Source organism: Aythya fuligula, chromosome 10 (assembly GCF_009819795.1).
Source record: "Aythya fuligula isolate bAytFul2 chromosome 10, bAytFul2.pri, whole genome shotgun sequence".
Taxonomy (NCBI): Eukaryota; Metazoa; Chordata; class Aves; order Anseriformes; family Anatidae; genus Aythya; species Aythya fuligula.
Window position 1 is genome coordinate 8965890 of NC_045568.1, and position 18064 is coordinate 8983953.

The window sequence follows — 18064 nt, forward strand, 5'->3', positions numbered from 1 at the left end:
TAAAAGAAATGTTGTGGAGAGAGGAACTGTCAAATAGACAAAATAGCACATTATCTAATTTTTATGCATGCTGTGTTTTGCAGAAAAAAATTCTTGGCAGCTGGTGCTCTTGTATTCCCAAGTACTTGATAATAGAGGGTGAAAGTGGGCCACTAACTGTCGTTGTCATTGCAAACATTGTCAGTCCTCTGTGGACAAAAAATTAAAAACTAAAAAAATAAAAATTGATACAAATAAAATGCATAAACCTGAACTCCAACTTGGGCAATATTAGTAGTAAAAGAAAAAATACCTTTATCTGCTGGGAGGAGGTACTGCACAGGATTAACATAGTATTAAAGAACGAGAATCTTCTGTCTGGAAATCCATGGTGTTAAAGGATTTAACTAAAAATAGGGCATCAGATAAGTTTCACAGGGATACTGGTGCAGTTGTGTTGAACATTATTAAGTAGAAGATAATACCTTTGTCATGTATTGGGTAATGAGTCCAAGCAGTTTGACCTTAGTTCTCTAGAGGGTTGAAATTATGAGACCAGAACAATATTAGGCTATGATTAGATGTGGCAATTTTATCCTGTACATTTCTGACAGTGCTTTGTAACTGCATAAGAACTGAAATGCAGTGTTCTGTGTGTTTGATCACTTTATTAGGAGTTTGTCGTCATCCATATGTTGAGAAATTACTTCATGAATATACTTTAAATGTGTGCATGTGTGTACACACATGTGAGTGGTATACTCTTTTAAAAGTGGTTTAGATATTCAGACTCATGAAAATTCCTGCAAATAAATATGACGAGCATTAGCTTTAATTTGAAACATTTTGAAGTGGATCTTCTCCTTACTACTATTTTGACCTGCAACCATTTGTTACATTTTTGGTCTTCCTATACGTAGACTGCAATGGCAGCTGCAGTTGGGGATTACCTAATGTGTTCTCAATTTAATCTTTTTCACTTGGTAAACAGAAAGTAATTTTCAGCTTTACAGATACAGTTTTCTGCTACTGGTCTGGGCTTAATCAAGACAAAGCGTGTGAAAGGTATAAAATTATCATTTTCACAACTTAGCACTAGAGTTTAGAAATTTTTATTTGGCATGAAAATTTAATTGAAGGAGGAAAAATGTTCTTTTTTCCACTGAAAATATAATTGTTTTTGTCAAAGAACTAAAAATACAGAAATTCCCATTTGTCTGCACAATATTTTAATGGCAATTATAGCACTGCCTGTTTGCTAGTAAGTGGACGTGGGCTGAACTGTGTTTTTTGAGAGATGATGGTTTGGGGACATAATTAAAGATGGAAAGCCTGATTAAGTAGAGTTCTTAAAAAATAAAAATAGGGACTTGGGAACTTAAGGGAAATGATTAAAAACGCAGTGGTCAACAAAGGCATCTAGGCTTCGTACAAACTACTGGCTCTTACTTGCTGCTGTTTTAAGTTAATTGCTCAGAAAGAGACGCTGCATTGCCTGGAGGCTTCTGTTTATTGTACCGTACAACTATTCTGTGGTACCTGAGGGTTTTTCAAATAAAAGTTTTCATTTGCCATCAGGAACAATGCAGTGCAGAATGTTTCTTTAAATACAAAATTAAATTGGATTTTGTTTTAGTTGTCTATTTCATAACAAATGTGAAAGGGTAGTGTCCATAAGGGTACCTCTTCTGATTTTTTTTTTTTCTAGGTTAAGAAATTTCATATAAAATATGTGTAAATGAAATATCAAAGTTATGTAAGAATGAAAGGGGGGAAGTGGTTCATTTGTGTGTCTTTAATTTTACTCCTAATGTGTGTAATTAGAATAGCTTTTTATTTTAACTGTCTGAGTGCTTTATGCCTCAGAGCCTGAGCAACTATAGAGCAAAAAAGAATTTCCTAACCAGCCCTCCTTTTTGCAATAGAAGACCTTTTTGTTAGTTTATGTATTTGATCTAAGCCAAAATCCTATTTTAGTTTGGACTAATCAGAAGTGTGCAAATATTGTGTGCACTATAAATACCAATTAAAATTCCTTTTGGTATTTTTCTAGCTATTGCTCAAGAATTTATAAGAATGTTTATGTATCATGTTTCTACGTGGATAAAGTTGGGGGTTTAGTTGCATGAGCACCAGGAATTTCATTCAAAGCAGCTTCCGAAAGCAAAGGATGTATTTGCACCTTTGAATAGGGTCACTGATTGAACTTTTTTTCATTACGTAGTGAAGAAACCTACCTAATTACTGCAGCAGAAATCAGAGTACTAACTTCACTTGCCTACTACATCTCCAATTAACATGTTCTGGATACTGCCTGAACATACTGGCCAAAACACTACTTGCTACAGTTTCTCTGAAGTCAGTGAACAAGGAACAAATCCAGTGTCTTTCTGTTTATTTACATTTACTTTTATTTAGAAAGCTTCTGTTTATTCATTAAAAATTGCAAAAAGATTTAAATACAATTCAATATTTGTCTCCTTGTACTTGAGTAAGTATATGTAGCGGGTGATTGTGGATGTTAATGCATTATACTTACCATTTCTCCTTCCTTCTCTTTTGCAGACATTTGGGCCTAGATTTAGTTCCTCGGAAGGACTTTGAGGTTGTGGATTCAGATCAGATCAGTGTTTCAGACCTTTATAAAATGGTAAGAAATCCATGAGACATTCCTGTGAGTTTTCACTTTGGGAGGGAAAGAAGAGGAAAAAAATATTTCATCTTACATATTATGTCTTGATTGCAATAGCGTGGTAAGCTTTCCATAGGCTTTTTTAACATGTTTTTCATCTACACCCTTACCATGAGAATAGTCAGTGTCTCAAGTACCCTGAGTTCATTTTAGTATGAATGAACCAACTTTGTTTTGGAAGTGGCACACTATATACAATTTAAATGCAATTTACAAAATAACCTAGTATGAAAAATAGAGAAACTAACTTTGAATGTTGTTTCTTTCTACTTTTTTTTTTCCTTAAATATGCTTTTTCAGAAGTAGCAAAAGAAGTCATAAAAAGACAAATCTGTCAGGCACAGATAATGGAAATAATTTTAAACTTTGTTGCTAAAATCGATGTATTAGCATTAAATGAAGCAGCAATAATATTTTTTCACTATTCATATAATTTAAGAAAAATAAGTCTGGAAAATCTTAAAAGGTCATCCAGTCCATTCTTCCACGTAATGTCAGGATCAACAGTCTCTGTCAGTTGTGACAATTTTGTCTGTTTCTAAAAATCTCTTGTGACTGAGAATCCACAGCCTACTCAGGCAGTCTTTGCAATTTGGTAATTTTATTAATGGTGAAAATAAAATGTATACTTCTGTTGTTGTTGTTGAAGTATAAGCTTCACATCTTCCTGTTGTGTCCACAGTGAGAGATTATTCCCTGCCTGTTTGCACCACAGTTTATGTGCTTGAATACTGTTGTCCCATTTGGTCTTCTCTTCCTTAGGCAAGACAACTCCGTTTATATTTTCCTTCAAAGGTCAGATTTTCTAGACCTCTGCTTCCCACATGTATTTTGTAGACATTATACAAGCTAATCTGCCATTTGCCATTTAATACCTGCCTTTTCCATTTATACTGTTGAATTCTGTCCGGTAGGAAATAGGACGCTTCATAGTATCACTGTCATAATAGCTTGCGGACGTCTGTTCATTTGAAAGTGCCATGAACCAGGCAGATGACCATGCAAGTTTTATTGACATACAACGAAGAAGTTTTAACAGGCTGCTGTTGGGTTACATGATTGTTAATTCAAACAGCAATTATTAACTTGCTGGTAGAGATAAAAGTGTTCCTTACTGTAAGATCTAGTGTTAGTCAACCTACTTTCATTGATTAAAACTTCCTGAGCCTGCAGTTCATCAGAAGTTGCGTGAGTCTAGAAAGTCCATGAGAGCCACTGTCTGATTCTTCCAGGAGAGTCTGCAGATAAAAAGAAAAATCTGCTTACAGGATGTGCATAAATAATAAACATCTTGGCCCCGTTTCAAAGATTTTTTGAGCTCACAGAAGATGGAAGGAGACTGAATAAGTTACGTAAAGCAAAACTAATTCTTGAACATTAAGGCCATCTCTGTTGTATGGCAATGTCCTTTAGAAACCATATCTCTTTCATTTTAGTAGAAATGTTTTGGATTATTTATATCATATTACAGTGGTTTTCATGAAAAGAAATAAAAATTGTGCTACGTAAGGGAAAAGAAGAAAACAACAACAAAGTACAGCACTCTGCAGTACTGATTTATAAGTTTGTTCCTGATTTGCCATAGACTGAGGAGGGTTTGGTGCTATTACAGGAGAATTTTCCTTCACATAGAGTACAGAAACAACTATCAGTACAAAATTAAATTGGTAATGACTCAAAGAATGCAAGTTAAGTTGCTAATGGGATTACTTTCTTACTCTGTGCTTCTTTCTGAAGGTGTTATGTTGTTTTTGATTTTATTCTGAATACTTGTAGTACAGCAAACATTTAATTGTCAGAGTTGTCTGATTACATCCCCATCTTAGTCCTGAAGAAAATGTCCACGGCAGTTTTCTGCTCAGATCTGTGCTAGTATTTAGAGCATGACCATTAGTTGGTTCACACTTCACAATCGCTTTAGTTTGTAGATTCAGGAAGACAGTGCTGTCTAATCACATCTAGTACATAGAAGGCAATTTCAGGAACCAAAACATCTGAGAACTTAGTATTTGCCTAACTTAAATTTTGTAGCGATTGAAGATTTATTTTTTTTTTTAACCCATAGAGAGAATTTCTCTGTACTTCCAGCAAAATACTTAATGGATTATCAAATCAGCAATGAGGTTTTACATTGCAAAATAATCTTGTGGGAATAGTCATGAGAGCCCAATTACTTTTCCACATTTGCAGAATTGTAGAATGTTAAATGTACCATAGAAAATAGGTCTCATATTAGCAGAAAAATGGATGAAGTAACCCTAGGCTTTCCCATCTGTGAGAAGAAATTGAAGCATTTTATACAGAGTTATTAGGCTCAGCATTACTTCCACTGGTAAAATTTTCAATTTAAAAATTTTGTGCTTCTTTTTTAACTCCCATTTTACTTTGCTATATGTATTTGTGACTACTGTGTGAGGGTCGTTCTCTTCATCTCTTTGTCAGAACTGTTGTGCTCTGAGGCCTTGTATATCCAGCTTCTCCAAATGAATCATTATGAAGGCAAATCTTAGTGGCTTCAGGATGAGCAGTCAGAAATTGTCATTATTCTTGAAAGAAACCAAATCACTCATTCCTTATGATGATATTTGTGATTTTACCTAATACAATCAAATACCTTTTTTCTTACTTTCATTTTTTAATTTACATTACTTTTGAAACGGTGAGATACATTGTCAGAATTCTGCCCCCAGAGCTCAGTGCTGGATTTGTCACTAGATTGAAGCTGTCATTCATTAAGCAACACAAGTCTAGCAGAATGTCAGTAACCCTTGGACAGTACTCTTTGGTAAAAGGAGTTGCAAGACAAATGGCAGGAGGTATTTTGAAGAATCAGAAATGTTCAAACCTGGCCATTCAGTATGTTTTGTTTTTCTATAGATGTATTGATTTGTGTATGCGTGTTCAGGGAGAATTTAGCAGTTGTATGAAAAGCACAACTACTGGCTGTGTTACTGATAGGTTTAACCATTTCTGTCAACTATCTTAAAAAAAAAAAAAATGACCAGAGTTTCTAATTAAAAAGACAAGTGCAAAATTAATATGCTGCCATCACCTCATATTTGGTTATGCTTTACTCTGAAAATGAGTTTGGTAAGAGTGAGTAGTTACAAAATTTGAAAATAGAGGCTTCAATTGCCCAGGTCTTTACTAGAAAAGGAAGCTAACTGAACACGGACTGTGGAGGAAGTTCCTAAAATCTCTCAGTGATTTCTTTGTTTATTCAATGAAGCTGGTGGTTAAAGGACAGGTTTGTATATATCTGATTCTAAGCCAGCTCTTCAGAAGTTGGTTGAGAATGTGAAGTTAGAAAGCAGTTTGAGGCTGACATGGTTGTGATGGGATTTACTTTTCAAGAATCATTAGGGAAGGAAGGAGGAAGCCCAACAATAGAAAACCGGTATTGGTAGGTAAGTGTAACAAAAACAAAAAATCCCAACTATTTCCAACAAGGACGTAAGTAATAGTGAATGTGAACTTGTTCAGAATAAGCAATGTTAAGATGTTCCAATGTATTTCCAGAACAGAAATCTAGTGGGTAGAGAAAGAGCAGCTGATGCTGCCATTAGATTTTCATATAGAAAAATATTTGGTTCTAATTGAAATTCTCCTAAGATCATTAGTTCTAGATGAAATTTCTGTAAAGTAAGCACAAAGCTAATTAGTAAAACCCCACTGGAAAAAAATAAAAAGAATGGTTGTCAATAATTTGGTTCAATGGGGAGGCAGGGGGAGGGAGAATGAATCTTGCTTGCTGCCAGAGTGCTCTTCCAACTTACATTAAGCTTCCTGTTAAACAGAACCCTGCTGGTCAATTCCCAGCCTATACCACAGAACTATTAGCTTGTTCAGGTGCAAGACTTTGCATTTATCCTTGCTGAATTTCATAAGCTTCCTGTTAGCTAATTCCTCTGGATTGCCTAGGTCCCTCTGAACAAAGGTGATCTTCTTGAATGCATTGATTACTGCCCTCAGCCTAGTATCATCTGTGAATGTATTAGATCAGGTAGGTCTTAAGATAGACTCCTGACAATCTAGATGTGTTGGTTTTTGTTTTTACTGCTACACTTAGCCCAACCAGATGTGACTTCACAACTTGGGTAGAAGGATGCTGCAGAAGACTGTATTGAAGGCCTTGCTAAGGTCAAGGTAGACATCATCTACTAGTCTTTTACCATTCAGAGATCTAGTCATTTTACAGGTTGATCAAGCATGATTTAACTTTGGCAAATCCGTGTTGGCTGTTTTCAGTCACCTTCTATTTCAAGTGCCCAGAACTGGCTTCCAACGCAGACACTTTGAGAAATGGTATGTGAAACTAAGCAGCTGTATAGTAATCGTACAGAAACCAGGATAACTTGAGCAGTTTAAGTAACTGATCTTTTCTATGCCAACTGATTCTGAATGGTTACAGGTGACAAAGATTAAATAGGCAACCCAGCCAGCTAATCTAAGAGGGCTTTAACATTCTGAAGATGCTGCAGTAGAGAAACAGGCCATGGAGCTGGAGATCATTTCTTCTGTTGGCAGTGTGAAAGAGGGCATTTTTACAACTGTGCATGTAAACAGAAGTCAAAAGAGGCCATTTAACTTTCCATTGTCTTGATTTAATCTCTTTATGGAGATTAACTTTTGCGATAGCAAATTGTATTTTTCTTCTGTGGGGAACAGTTTGGAAAAAGTGTTGATGAATACATGCTGTGGAATATCTTTTATTTTCATCTCTTAAAGCTATAAGGTTATCAACATATCATGCAGCTCCTACTAGAAAGCGTGTATCTTTTTTCAGAATTAGATGTTGGGCATGTAATAGAGATAGTAGAGAATTAAAAGAATATGTATTAATGTGTGGTAGTGTTAATATTTCAGTTAAAAATGCTAATGTTAAGATGAATATGCATGGACAGGCATGGCAGAATCACTAATGATGCGCTTTTTAAAGAGCTCAGAAACCTTTTCAATTTGGATTAGTGTTTAAATCTCCATTTGGAGATTAAATGGGTTCAGTAAGACTTGCAGTCCATTTTCTGATTATAACATTTCCTTTTAGTATTGTGGTTTAGCTCAGCTGGCAACTAAGCACCACACAGACATTCACTCACCCTCCCCCCTCCCTATCTGGGATGGGGGAGAAAAACAGGAAAATGAAGCCTGTGGGTTGAGATAGAGACAGTTTATTAAGACAGATAATAATAATAATGATAATAGTACTACTAATAATAATGTGTATGAAACAAGTGATGCACAGTGTAATTGCTCACCACCCACTGACCGATGCCCAGCCTACCCCCAAGCAGCCGGCCCCCCCCACCCCAGCTAGCCACAGAATCACAGAATTTCTAGGTTGGAAGAGACCTCAGGATCATCAAGTCCAACCTCTGACCTAACACTAGCAGTCCCCACTAAACCATATCCCTAAGCTCTACATCTAAACGTCTACCCCTATATATTGTTTAGCATGACCCCAGATGGGATGGAATACCCCTTTGGCCAGTTTGGGTCAGCTGTCTTGGGTCTGTCCCCTCCCAGCTCTTGCTACACCCCCAGCCTGCCCGCTTGCAGGACAGAGCAAGAAGCTGAAAAGTCCTTGGCTTAGTGTAATCGCTGCTCTGCAACAATTAAAATATCAGTGTGTTATCAACACTCTTCTCATCCTAATTCAAAACATAGCACCCTACCAGCTACTAGGTGGAAAACTAACTCTATCCTAGCTGAAACCAGGACAAGTATGAAGGGCTTTAAATACAGGATCATCCTCTGAGTGTCTAGATGTCAGTTGTTTTTGTTTTTAAACAAATGCAGCTTTTCATGCACCAGCATACTGATGGTTGAGGACTTAGGTATCCCCTTATTTAAAGGAGAATACATAAACTATGGAGTATATGGTGATGGACTTCTCAAAAAATATATATATATTTTTAGAATGTTGGAAATTCTGTCTAGTTTGTGCAGCCATTTCTATTCAAAACTAAGGTAAATATCACCTGTAAAATCCATTAGTCTAACAAATGGCTTAATTGAAAGCCACTAAGAAACCTAGTGGTCTTGTGAGTAATGATACATTTTGGAGGGAAAAAAGACAGTGAAGAGTTGATAATAAGCTTGAACAATCATATTTTTAAAATACAGTTTAATGCTACACAGATATAAATATTTCTTAACTCTCAAAAAGGCTTAAATTTTACTCTTCTGTATCTCCACAGCATTTGTCAAGTAGACACAGTGTCCAGCAGAGCACGTCACAGGTAAACACCACCTACATAAGAATTTTTGTTCTCTTTAAGTCTTTGATAATGTATCTGTGTATAAAGGTAGGATGGTGATTATTGGGTAAGTCACTACCCAAGTTCATCAAAAGATCCTCAGAATAATTAACTTAAGCTCCTTCTTCAACTTCCATGTAAGCCTCTTTTCCTCAGTTCTGAGTGTTCTGAATAGAAAAAGTTCTCAATTGAGATCGCAAGCCTCTGTCTGTCCACGTGAGTCTTCTTTCTACCTGCTAACACATAGCTTAGGAGGCTTTTATTTCATGTATCCTTTCTGTAGTAATTTAATCCTTTCTTGGTCTTGGAATCTGGGTCTAATCTTTACTAGAGAACTGTGCTTCCACAGGTACCAGTCTTTAAAGGATGAGGATTTACTTGGATTTAATTCAAAATCCAGAACAAAATTCATTTTAAGCGGTATTGTGAAAGCTAGTACAGATTTGGGTGGAAAGTATGAAAATATTAAGATTCTCTTTGTTAGCATCTACATATCTAGCACATTCAGAGGAGACTAGCCTAGTGAACTTAGGTTATTCATGCAACCCCTTTATTAAAATCAGCATACAATGGATAAAGTGGTACCAGAATTAAAAAATAATTATTTCTAGTTAATACTCCTTTTTCTCCACCCCAGTTCTCACTGTTGTAAATACATCTTGATATTCTGAGCCAAAAATAAAAAGCTTTCTGCTATTCAACTTTATTGGTTGCTCATGTTATCAACCAATATCAACTAACAATGAGATTTTTTTTGTTATACCTGCAGGGCTATTAGCCTCTAAGACCTTGTTCTAAATGATAACCATAAATGAATTACAGCTGTTAAAAAGAAATAACATAAAAGTTATTCTTAAATAATTGAGTAGAAGTTCATCTACTGCAAAAGGAAATCATCAAGAATTACTATAACACTGTCTTACTAGAGCTTATTTTTCGTACCAAAATCAAGACAATATTTGAGAAGCAGGGTTGATTTGGCTTACTTGAAAAAAAAATCACTTCAATTTTATAAACAATATTTTTTACTTACTTGATTTCATGACTTCTCAGCTGTTCAAATTAAAAGTAGGGGGGAAAAAAGAGGAAGAAAAACCTTGTCATTTATCATACAATCATTGACTCATTCAGGTTGGAAAAGAACTCTAAGATCACCTACTCCAACCTTTAACCTAGTACTAAATTCCACCATTAAACCATACTACTAAGTTCTACATCTATATGCTTCTTGAAGACCTCCAGGGATGATGACTCAACCTTTTTCCTGGGCAGCAGATTCCAATGCCCTACAACCCTGTCAGTAAAGAAATTTCTCCTGATACCCAACCTAAACCACTCCTGGTCCAAGATGGGATGTATTTGAAGTTAAGCTTTTACTTGATGGAGAAAGAAAAGCAAAGTTTCAGTTGAAATTAAGTCAGTCATATTTCCTTTACTTGTGACAAAGTAAAATCACTTTCATTGTTTTTAATCAGGTGGATACAATTCGTCAGCGTCATGGAGAAGCTTGTCGTATGCCAGTGCCTCATCACTTCTTCCTCAGTCTAAAGAGCTTCACCTATAATACAATTGGAGAAGACACAGATGTCTTTTTTTCTTTGTATGATGTTCGAGAAGGGAAGCAGATCAGGTAGGACTTTATCATGTAATTAAAATGCTTTATAGGAAAAAAAAACTGAGCAAAGCATGTGATTATTGGAGAAAAGCATGTGAGCTATTCTTGTGACACAACTGAAAGGAGAACACCTACTAATCAGAATCTGACAGTCCTGCAATGCATACATGAGAATATCAATAATGCTGATCATTGTGTATAAAAATTTTTGTTTACATATAACCAAAGTATTGAAGGTACAGAACAGTTGAGTTTTATTTATGTTTCTGACTTGGTCTCTGCATATTACTGAAGGTCTTAGTGTTTAGTAGCTACATTTTTAGGGATGTTGTTTAAGAAATACCAATATTTGCTAGGTCATACTGTATGACTTTTGGAAGGAAGACTGCTGTGTGTTTGTGTGCTGAATTGAAGCTCTTGAGCTTTCATCCAGTCCTAGCTTTACAGGCATGTTACAATATTGTTTATTTCCATCACTCTTACTAGCAAGATAGATTGGGAAATTTGTATTCACCTTATGTCTAGGCCGGACAACTGCGCTGCTAAGTACCTTGAGGGTACTGATACTAATGTCAGCAAATATAAAATGTGCTGCATTTTTCCTTTGTAAATGTGTGTTTTGAAAACATCAGAACATGTAGAATAGTACTGCAGCATATATATTGTCTCAAAAATGAAGTGATCATAGCTTGTTGGCAGGGTTTTTTTGAGCTTTGATGAAAGTATGTCCTGACAGTTGACGCTGATGACTTCTGGTACTGTAGTCAAAACTGTCCTATATATTTCATCAAATGAGATAAGATTTGTCCCAAGCTGAGGAAAGAGCCCCTAGAACATTCCTTCCTTTCTTTGGAAGAACATCATTCTGTCCAAGGAAGCTCAGAGTAGAAAGGTAATGGGTTTGTAGCTTTTCAGAATACAACCCACTAAAAAGTGTTATATATTAGAAAGCTCTAGTGACTTGATTACATCCGTCACCATTTAGTTTGGCAACTTAAAGATGGTTTTGCAGAATGTGGCAAGAATGTCTACTATGATGCTACATCATGCTTATTCACCCCCAATACCTGAGAAATGGTTGTTTTTATATAGGTAGGAATATATGCATATGGTTCTTCTGTGAGAGAATTAACAGAAAATAGTTAAGAGGGAAAGATGAAAATGGCAAACGAAAACAAAACAAACCCTATGTCAAAAAGCAGTAAAATATCAAATTATTTAGATGAGGAAAGCTGCAGTAAAGAGGAAGGGACAAACTGCTGCTGTGACGGTGGAAGGCCTCAGAAACAGCCTCAAAAGATTAATAGTCTTGGACTGCACTTTGCTTGGTATGTTAACATAGAGTGGGAAAACCTTGAGGGTTTTTGCCAGTGATAAAACAGAAGTAATAGTTACAATGAGAAAAAGTGCAAAGGGATTCAGGCAGATTTTAAATATATATAATAACATTTTGATGTGCAAACAGTTGTTATTACTTAGCTCTTCATATTGTGCATCAATGAGCTGCTGTAGTAAAAACATTATTTTTATATTGTCTTATGTCCCAAAGAGGGATGGTGAAGGAGTGTGTAATGAGGCTAGGCTCTATTTTAGAGAAGAAACTTAAAAGTAGAAAACAAAGGCATTGCTACAAATTTAGAATGATGTGCTTATATCTGCTTTGGAAGATGAAGTCTCTTTCCTCTTTTGTGTGCCTCAGGAAATAGTACATTAAGGCTTTCTTAAAAAGAAAGCCTTTTTTTAAGGCTTTCCTTAAAAAAAAAAAAAAAAAAAAAAAAAGGCAAAGCTACATTCTACATTCTAAGTGAAATGGACAAATTGACTTTTATTAAATGGTTTTGATCTTGATGAATTTCTTATCCAAGCTTTTCCTACTGTTACGCTGGAGATTGACTGGCTTTCAGTGTTATTGCCTCGGACACAGTAGTTTACAACCTCATTGATCCTGCTGGTTGCAATAGTTATTTTCAAGTCTTTTTAACTAAAGAAAAATTAAGCCTTCCACTGTTTTTCAGCAGCTGAAGTAATAGTATGCACCAGTTATGGATTAGCAATCAGAAGGCTGGAGCTAGCTAGAGTTGAAATACAATTTAAGATGTATTTTCTGCTTCTGAATACAAGTATGGTATTGTACAGCTAGTGATTTGTGCTTTCTAAAAAGAAGCAGACAAAAGACAATGGTGGAGAAATATGGATATCGAGAACAATGCTGTTATCAGGGGTGTAAGACTTAGAGATTTTTGAAAAAGACTTTACTGTGACAAATTATAAAAACAAATACTTGTGAGTATAAAGAACTGGATTAATAAACAGCTGCCTCAATAACTTGTTTCAGCCCATACTAGAAACAACTTGTCAATTTGAGCATTAGATAATGGCTTACACCAAAAGGGGCAAAAGTCTATTTGTATGTTTTAAAGTCTTTGGGAAATTTTATTGCAAGTTATCCTGTATTTTTACATTCAAATACATTAGAAAAGCAACAAAACTTTAGTACTAAACTTTAATACCTCAGCTTGTTTGTCATGTTGAAGTTCAAGGGAAATGAGAAACTTGAGCTAGTTTTGATTACAACCAATGGGAAGTACAACCCATTGTTTGAATTACCTTGGAATGAATGACCGTGAAATGATAGTTTGTAATAACTGGAAAAGAAAGAAAACGTTAACATGAAGGTGGTGAACTTCAATAAGGCAGGTGTTGATAAACATTAAAAAAAAAAAAATGGTACAGAGGAAAGAAATTTGAGAGTTGTCACTTCCTTAGGACAATATAAAGAGCACAAGAAAATTGTTCCATTGTAAAGGAAAGATGAAATATATGGCAAAAATAGAAAGCCTGTATACTGTGTTCTTTGACATAGTCTGGTAGAAAGTATTAAAAAAGAAACTGATGAAACCGCACAAGTGGGGACGGAAAAAGACAAAGTTGTAGAAAAATGCAATTAGCAAGGGACCTCAGTAGCAATGACGAATAAGTCCATAATGCTTTTGTTGTAAAAAGTTTGTGTTTTTTTTTTAGATCAAGAAATAACAGATTAAAGGGGACATTAAGCTATCAGCAGATGTTACCAAGATAGCTGGAGTATTTAATAACTGTTTTGCCTCCATTTCCCCCAAAAGGTCAAGTGCAATCAGATGACAAATGCAAAAAGTTCTGGAACAAATAAGCTATTTATTAGCACTTAGAAGCTCATAAGAAAAGTAAAATTCAACATAGATGTGTCAAGCAGAAGTCACACTAATTTTATTCAATTATATGGGAGCTCACCTCAACAAAAAAGAAGCATTAGACTTAATATGGTAAAACAGGGAGATATAGGATTGATGAAACTACTGTAAAAATGGAAAACTGGTGGAAAAACTTATCCAATCTTATCTGTGTTGGAAGAATGGATTTAATAAGTTCTGTTGTGTTTTTTTTTAAACAGCAGGTTTTGGTGCAGCGGTATATTGATGGATGGAAAAATAAATTAGTTTATTAACAATAAACTAATAGCTTATTTTAAAGTAGTGAGGCTTAGCTATCTTTACTACAGGTCTTTTTATTAAAAATGCACAAAATTATGCATAACTTCAAAAATCATGCATTTAAAAACACGATAGAAATTATGCTGAAAATAAACTTGAAAAATCCATTAAGTGTAAGAAAGAGTACTTATGTTTCAGAATGACTTTTTTCTTTTTAAGGTTTATCTTTAAACGTTTTTCATTCTGGCTACATCTTAAACACATCTTAAAACAGTCGAAGTTTCTAGCACACTTTTTCTTGTTGTTTTTTTTTTTAATATTAAACTGTCTTTATCTCAACCCGTGAGTTTTATAACATTTGCCCTTCTGATTCTCTTCCCCCATCCCAGTGGGAAGGGAGCAAGCAACTACATGGTGCTTAACTGCCTACTGGGGTTAAATCCCAACAAAGGTAAAGAAGGAGAGAAAGATAGGCATGTGCACATGGCTTCTGTGGGTACATTGGCAGTAAATGAAAAATGAAGGCAGATGTGGCCCTGATGCTGTGGACAAATTGAATGTGGTCAGTAGCAAGCCCTTGCAGCATGTAGCCAGCAAACTGAGGGAAGTTACTGATTCTTAGTTTTTTGGAGGAGTAGGTAGCCTATCTTGTTTCTCATCCCTGCAGATGGGTCAGTGGACTAGAGCTAGTCTGGAGCTCCTTTAAACTAAGGTGGGATTATTTCTGCCTAGCACACTTCTTTCAGAAGTAATAGTTTAAGTATATGGTGTGGCATGATGAAAGGGCAACTATGAATGGTGCCTCTTTTAGATAATGAATACTTCCAGCTTAAACAATTAAAGTAGTAGCAAAAGTTGACTGTATTTTTAGAGTAAAATTTGCAGAGGAGATTGGCAGCTAAGAACATTATCAATGGCATAGTAATGAAATTAAGGTTTTTTCGTCATTGGTGTTTTTTTTAATATGTTCATGAAGAAAGACATTGAAAGCACCTTCTTTGGTGTGCACTGTGCAGAACTCAACAGTAATTGATTGTTCTTGTGACACCTGCCTTATAGCCTACTTTTCATTTACAAGATCATGTTCTCTTCACTGAGCACCATAGTGCACATTTTATTTTCTCCTTCCTGCTTATATGACTCATTATTAACGCTTATTATTCTATTCTGTCTGTGTCAAAAATCTATGTAGCTCTTTTTGTGATGTTTTTGTGGTATTATTTTTGGTTTTGGAAGCAAAGAAACAGAAGAACTCAGTAGCAATTCTCAAGAATATAGCATCTTTCTTCAATTCATGTATAACCAGGTTTCCCAGAAGTGACAACATAGAACAAAGTATGTATGGATAGGTAGATGTTGCTCAGTTTAAGAACTGCTTTCTTTTTGCATGTGCTATTGTAGTGTTTTTCGTTATGATGCTCCCAGCACATCTTATTATCACATTGATAGTTATACTCTGAGAAATATTAACTGTAAGCAAGAATAGTTTCAAGCTAGAGAAAATGTAGTCTGGAAATGCTACATGAGAAACCAGCGGTGATGGGAAGAACAGTAATACAGTTTTCTGAACACTGTCTTGTAGTGCCCTGGGAAACATGGAAGGAAAGCTTACCTAAGCTAAAAGCTAGCAAAAAGAAAGGCTACAACAGAAAAAAAAAAAAATTACTTTTCATTTGGTGTTTCCCCTGGGGGGGGAGAACAGAGAAGAGGTAAAAAGAGGCAGCAAAGGGAGAAGATTCCAGTTTACCCAAAGAAAACTAGAAGCTAGCTCAGATGTTGGCAAAGCCACAGTGGATACTTAATATGATCTTTGCAGTGTGAGTTTGTATTATTACAACTTTTCTCTAAAATCTAGATGTTTAAGTATTTTATTTCATCCATAAGTTCTATCTAAGTAAAGCTGACTGCTTGTGACCAGAATCTGAACTTGTATCGCCCAAAAGTTTGACCAATATTTAAAAACAGTACTGTGGCATTTTAGTCACTGACCGGTTCCTCAGCACTTTATTGGTAGGATGTACAGAGTGGAACAGAAGTTTTCATCCAGAGAATGTGCAAGTGGGGGGAATTGAGAGGCAAAGATGCATCTTCCACCGACAGGAAAGTTTTACGTCATACGCAATATGGTAGTGGTATGTCTATACTCTAATGGTCACCAAGGAATTTTCAGCATATCCAACTCCCTATTTCATCACATAAGACAAGGTTGATTGTTCATCCTGCACAGTTCTTTCTTGTGAAGAATCCATAGGATGCTCTGAATCCTGAAGCAAGATGTCCACAAAGCTTCTGTTGTTACTAGAGCTGATATACAAGAACACTTCTGAAGTTTAACAGTTTAGGTTCAGATATCTTTGGCTGAACTGGAAGCCTATATGTGTGTCTGTCCAAGAAAATTGAGTTTGTGCTAGTAATTGTGGTTCTCTAACAAATAAGAAGGATAACATTTAAAAGAAAACACCATTTTTACTGATCCATTTAATTATTTTCTAGCTAACTAACTGCCTTGGATTGTGTTCAGTGCTATAGAGAAGGCAAAACAGGATGGGTGCATATTAAAATGAAATACAACTGGAATGATGCTTATAAAATAAAAGTTACAAAAAATATGTAATTGATATATTTTTTGTGGGACCTGTCCAAGTAAAGATAAGAACAACTCAGGGTGAAAGGGTATAAAACTGGGGAAATAGTTAGTTGTTCTGTGACGGTAAGGGCTACTCTCCGTATCTCCTGTGAAGATACTTGTATCACATAGATCTTGTATTATGTATGTTTCAACAGGATTTTGTTTGACAGTTTTGTAGTGTTGAGGTGGCTTTGAGGGAATTTATGGAAGCTATCAGAGGTGAGGGAGAGTGTTAACTTCTTATGGTGAAGCAGAGAAACAAACATGCCTGCTGATGAGAAGCTTACTGTGAGCCAGCAATCATTAAGGTTGGAAAAGACCTTCAAGATCATCTGGTCCAACCATCACCCTACTACCAATTTCACCCACTAAACCGTTTCCCCAAGCACCACATCCAACCTTTCCTTAAACACCTCCTGGGATGGTGACTCCACCACCTCCCTGGGCAACCCGTCCCAATGCCTGACTGCTCTTTCTGAGCAGAAATGTCTCCTCATCTCCAACCTGAACCTCACCTGGCACAACTTGAGGCCATTCCCTCTGGTCCTATCACTGGTTACCTGTGAGAAGAGGCCGACCCCCAGCTCCCCACACCTTCCTTTCAGGGAGCTGCAGAGAGCAATGAGGTCTGCCCTGAGCCTCCTCTTCTCCAGCCCAAACACCCCCAGTGCCCTCAGCTGCTCCTCACAGGACTTGTATCCCAGGCCCTGCAGCAGCTTCGCAGCCCTGCTCTGGCCATGCTCCAGGGCCTCGATGTCCTTCTGGTAGTGAGGTCCCTCCAGCAGATCGACACTTCCCCCAACTTGGTGTTGTCTGCAAATGTACTGAGGGCGCACTCAATTCCCTCTACTGGAAATTTCAAGAGATCATTGGTGATAATCAGGTTTAAAAGGTTTATATAAATGTATATATTAATGACCCATTTACCTTACAGCAGAATGAAATGAGAGGAAAAATGCTGCAGAATTAATGACCTTGAAAGGCATGGCTGGTTCCCATGCATGCAAATTTGTGCCCTATATCTTGCTTCTCTTGAAGTATTCCTTTCATTTCCCTTTTGCAGGTGTCTATCTGTCAATAATTTAGTTAATTTTTTCTTCAAATGTTGACTCTTCCTCATTGTTCTCTGTACAGGAGAAACATCCAAATGGAATTAGTAGAATTTCTTTCTCCCATTATTGTTTAAAATAAATTGATTTGGAAGGGAAAGTACTCGTTGTTCAAAAGCGGAAAGAAAAGGAGCAATGGAATCATAATCCTTCATGAGACTAATTTGTGGGAGTGCAAAGCATTGCAAGGAGAGATGACTGTAGGAAAGGCAAAGCTATCATGTAACAATAATTTGGGTCGTTATTAACTTGGACTGATTAGCATTTTTCACTTTTTTTTTCTTTTACTTTATAAGTTGTGCCTTTAGGC

At 36.1% G+C, this 18064-nt stretch overlaps 1 protein-coding gene across 10 annotated transcripts in view; it reads left to right on the top strand.

The window, feature by feature from the left end:
* DOCK3 (dedicator of cytokinesis 3) overlaps positions 1-18064 on the top strand; it is a 211766-nt gene that overhangs the window by 70613 nt on the left and 123089 nt on the right. For all 10 annotated transcript variants that reach the window (XM_032193974.1, XM_032193975.1, XM_032193976.1 and 7 more), the window contains exons 7-9: positions 2545-2629; positions 8872-8913; positions 10407-10561. In XM_032193974.1, coding sequence (XP_032049865.1) covers positions 2545-2629; positions 8872-8913; positions 10407-10561 — 282 coding nt within the window. The remainder of the gene's footprint in view (positions 1-2544; positions 2630-8871; positions 8914-10406; positions 10562-18064) is intronic.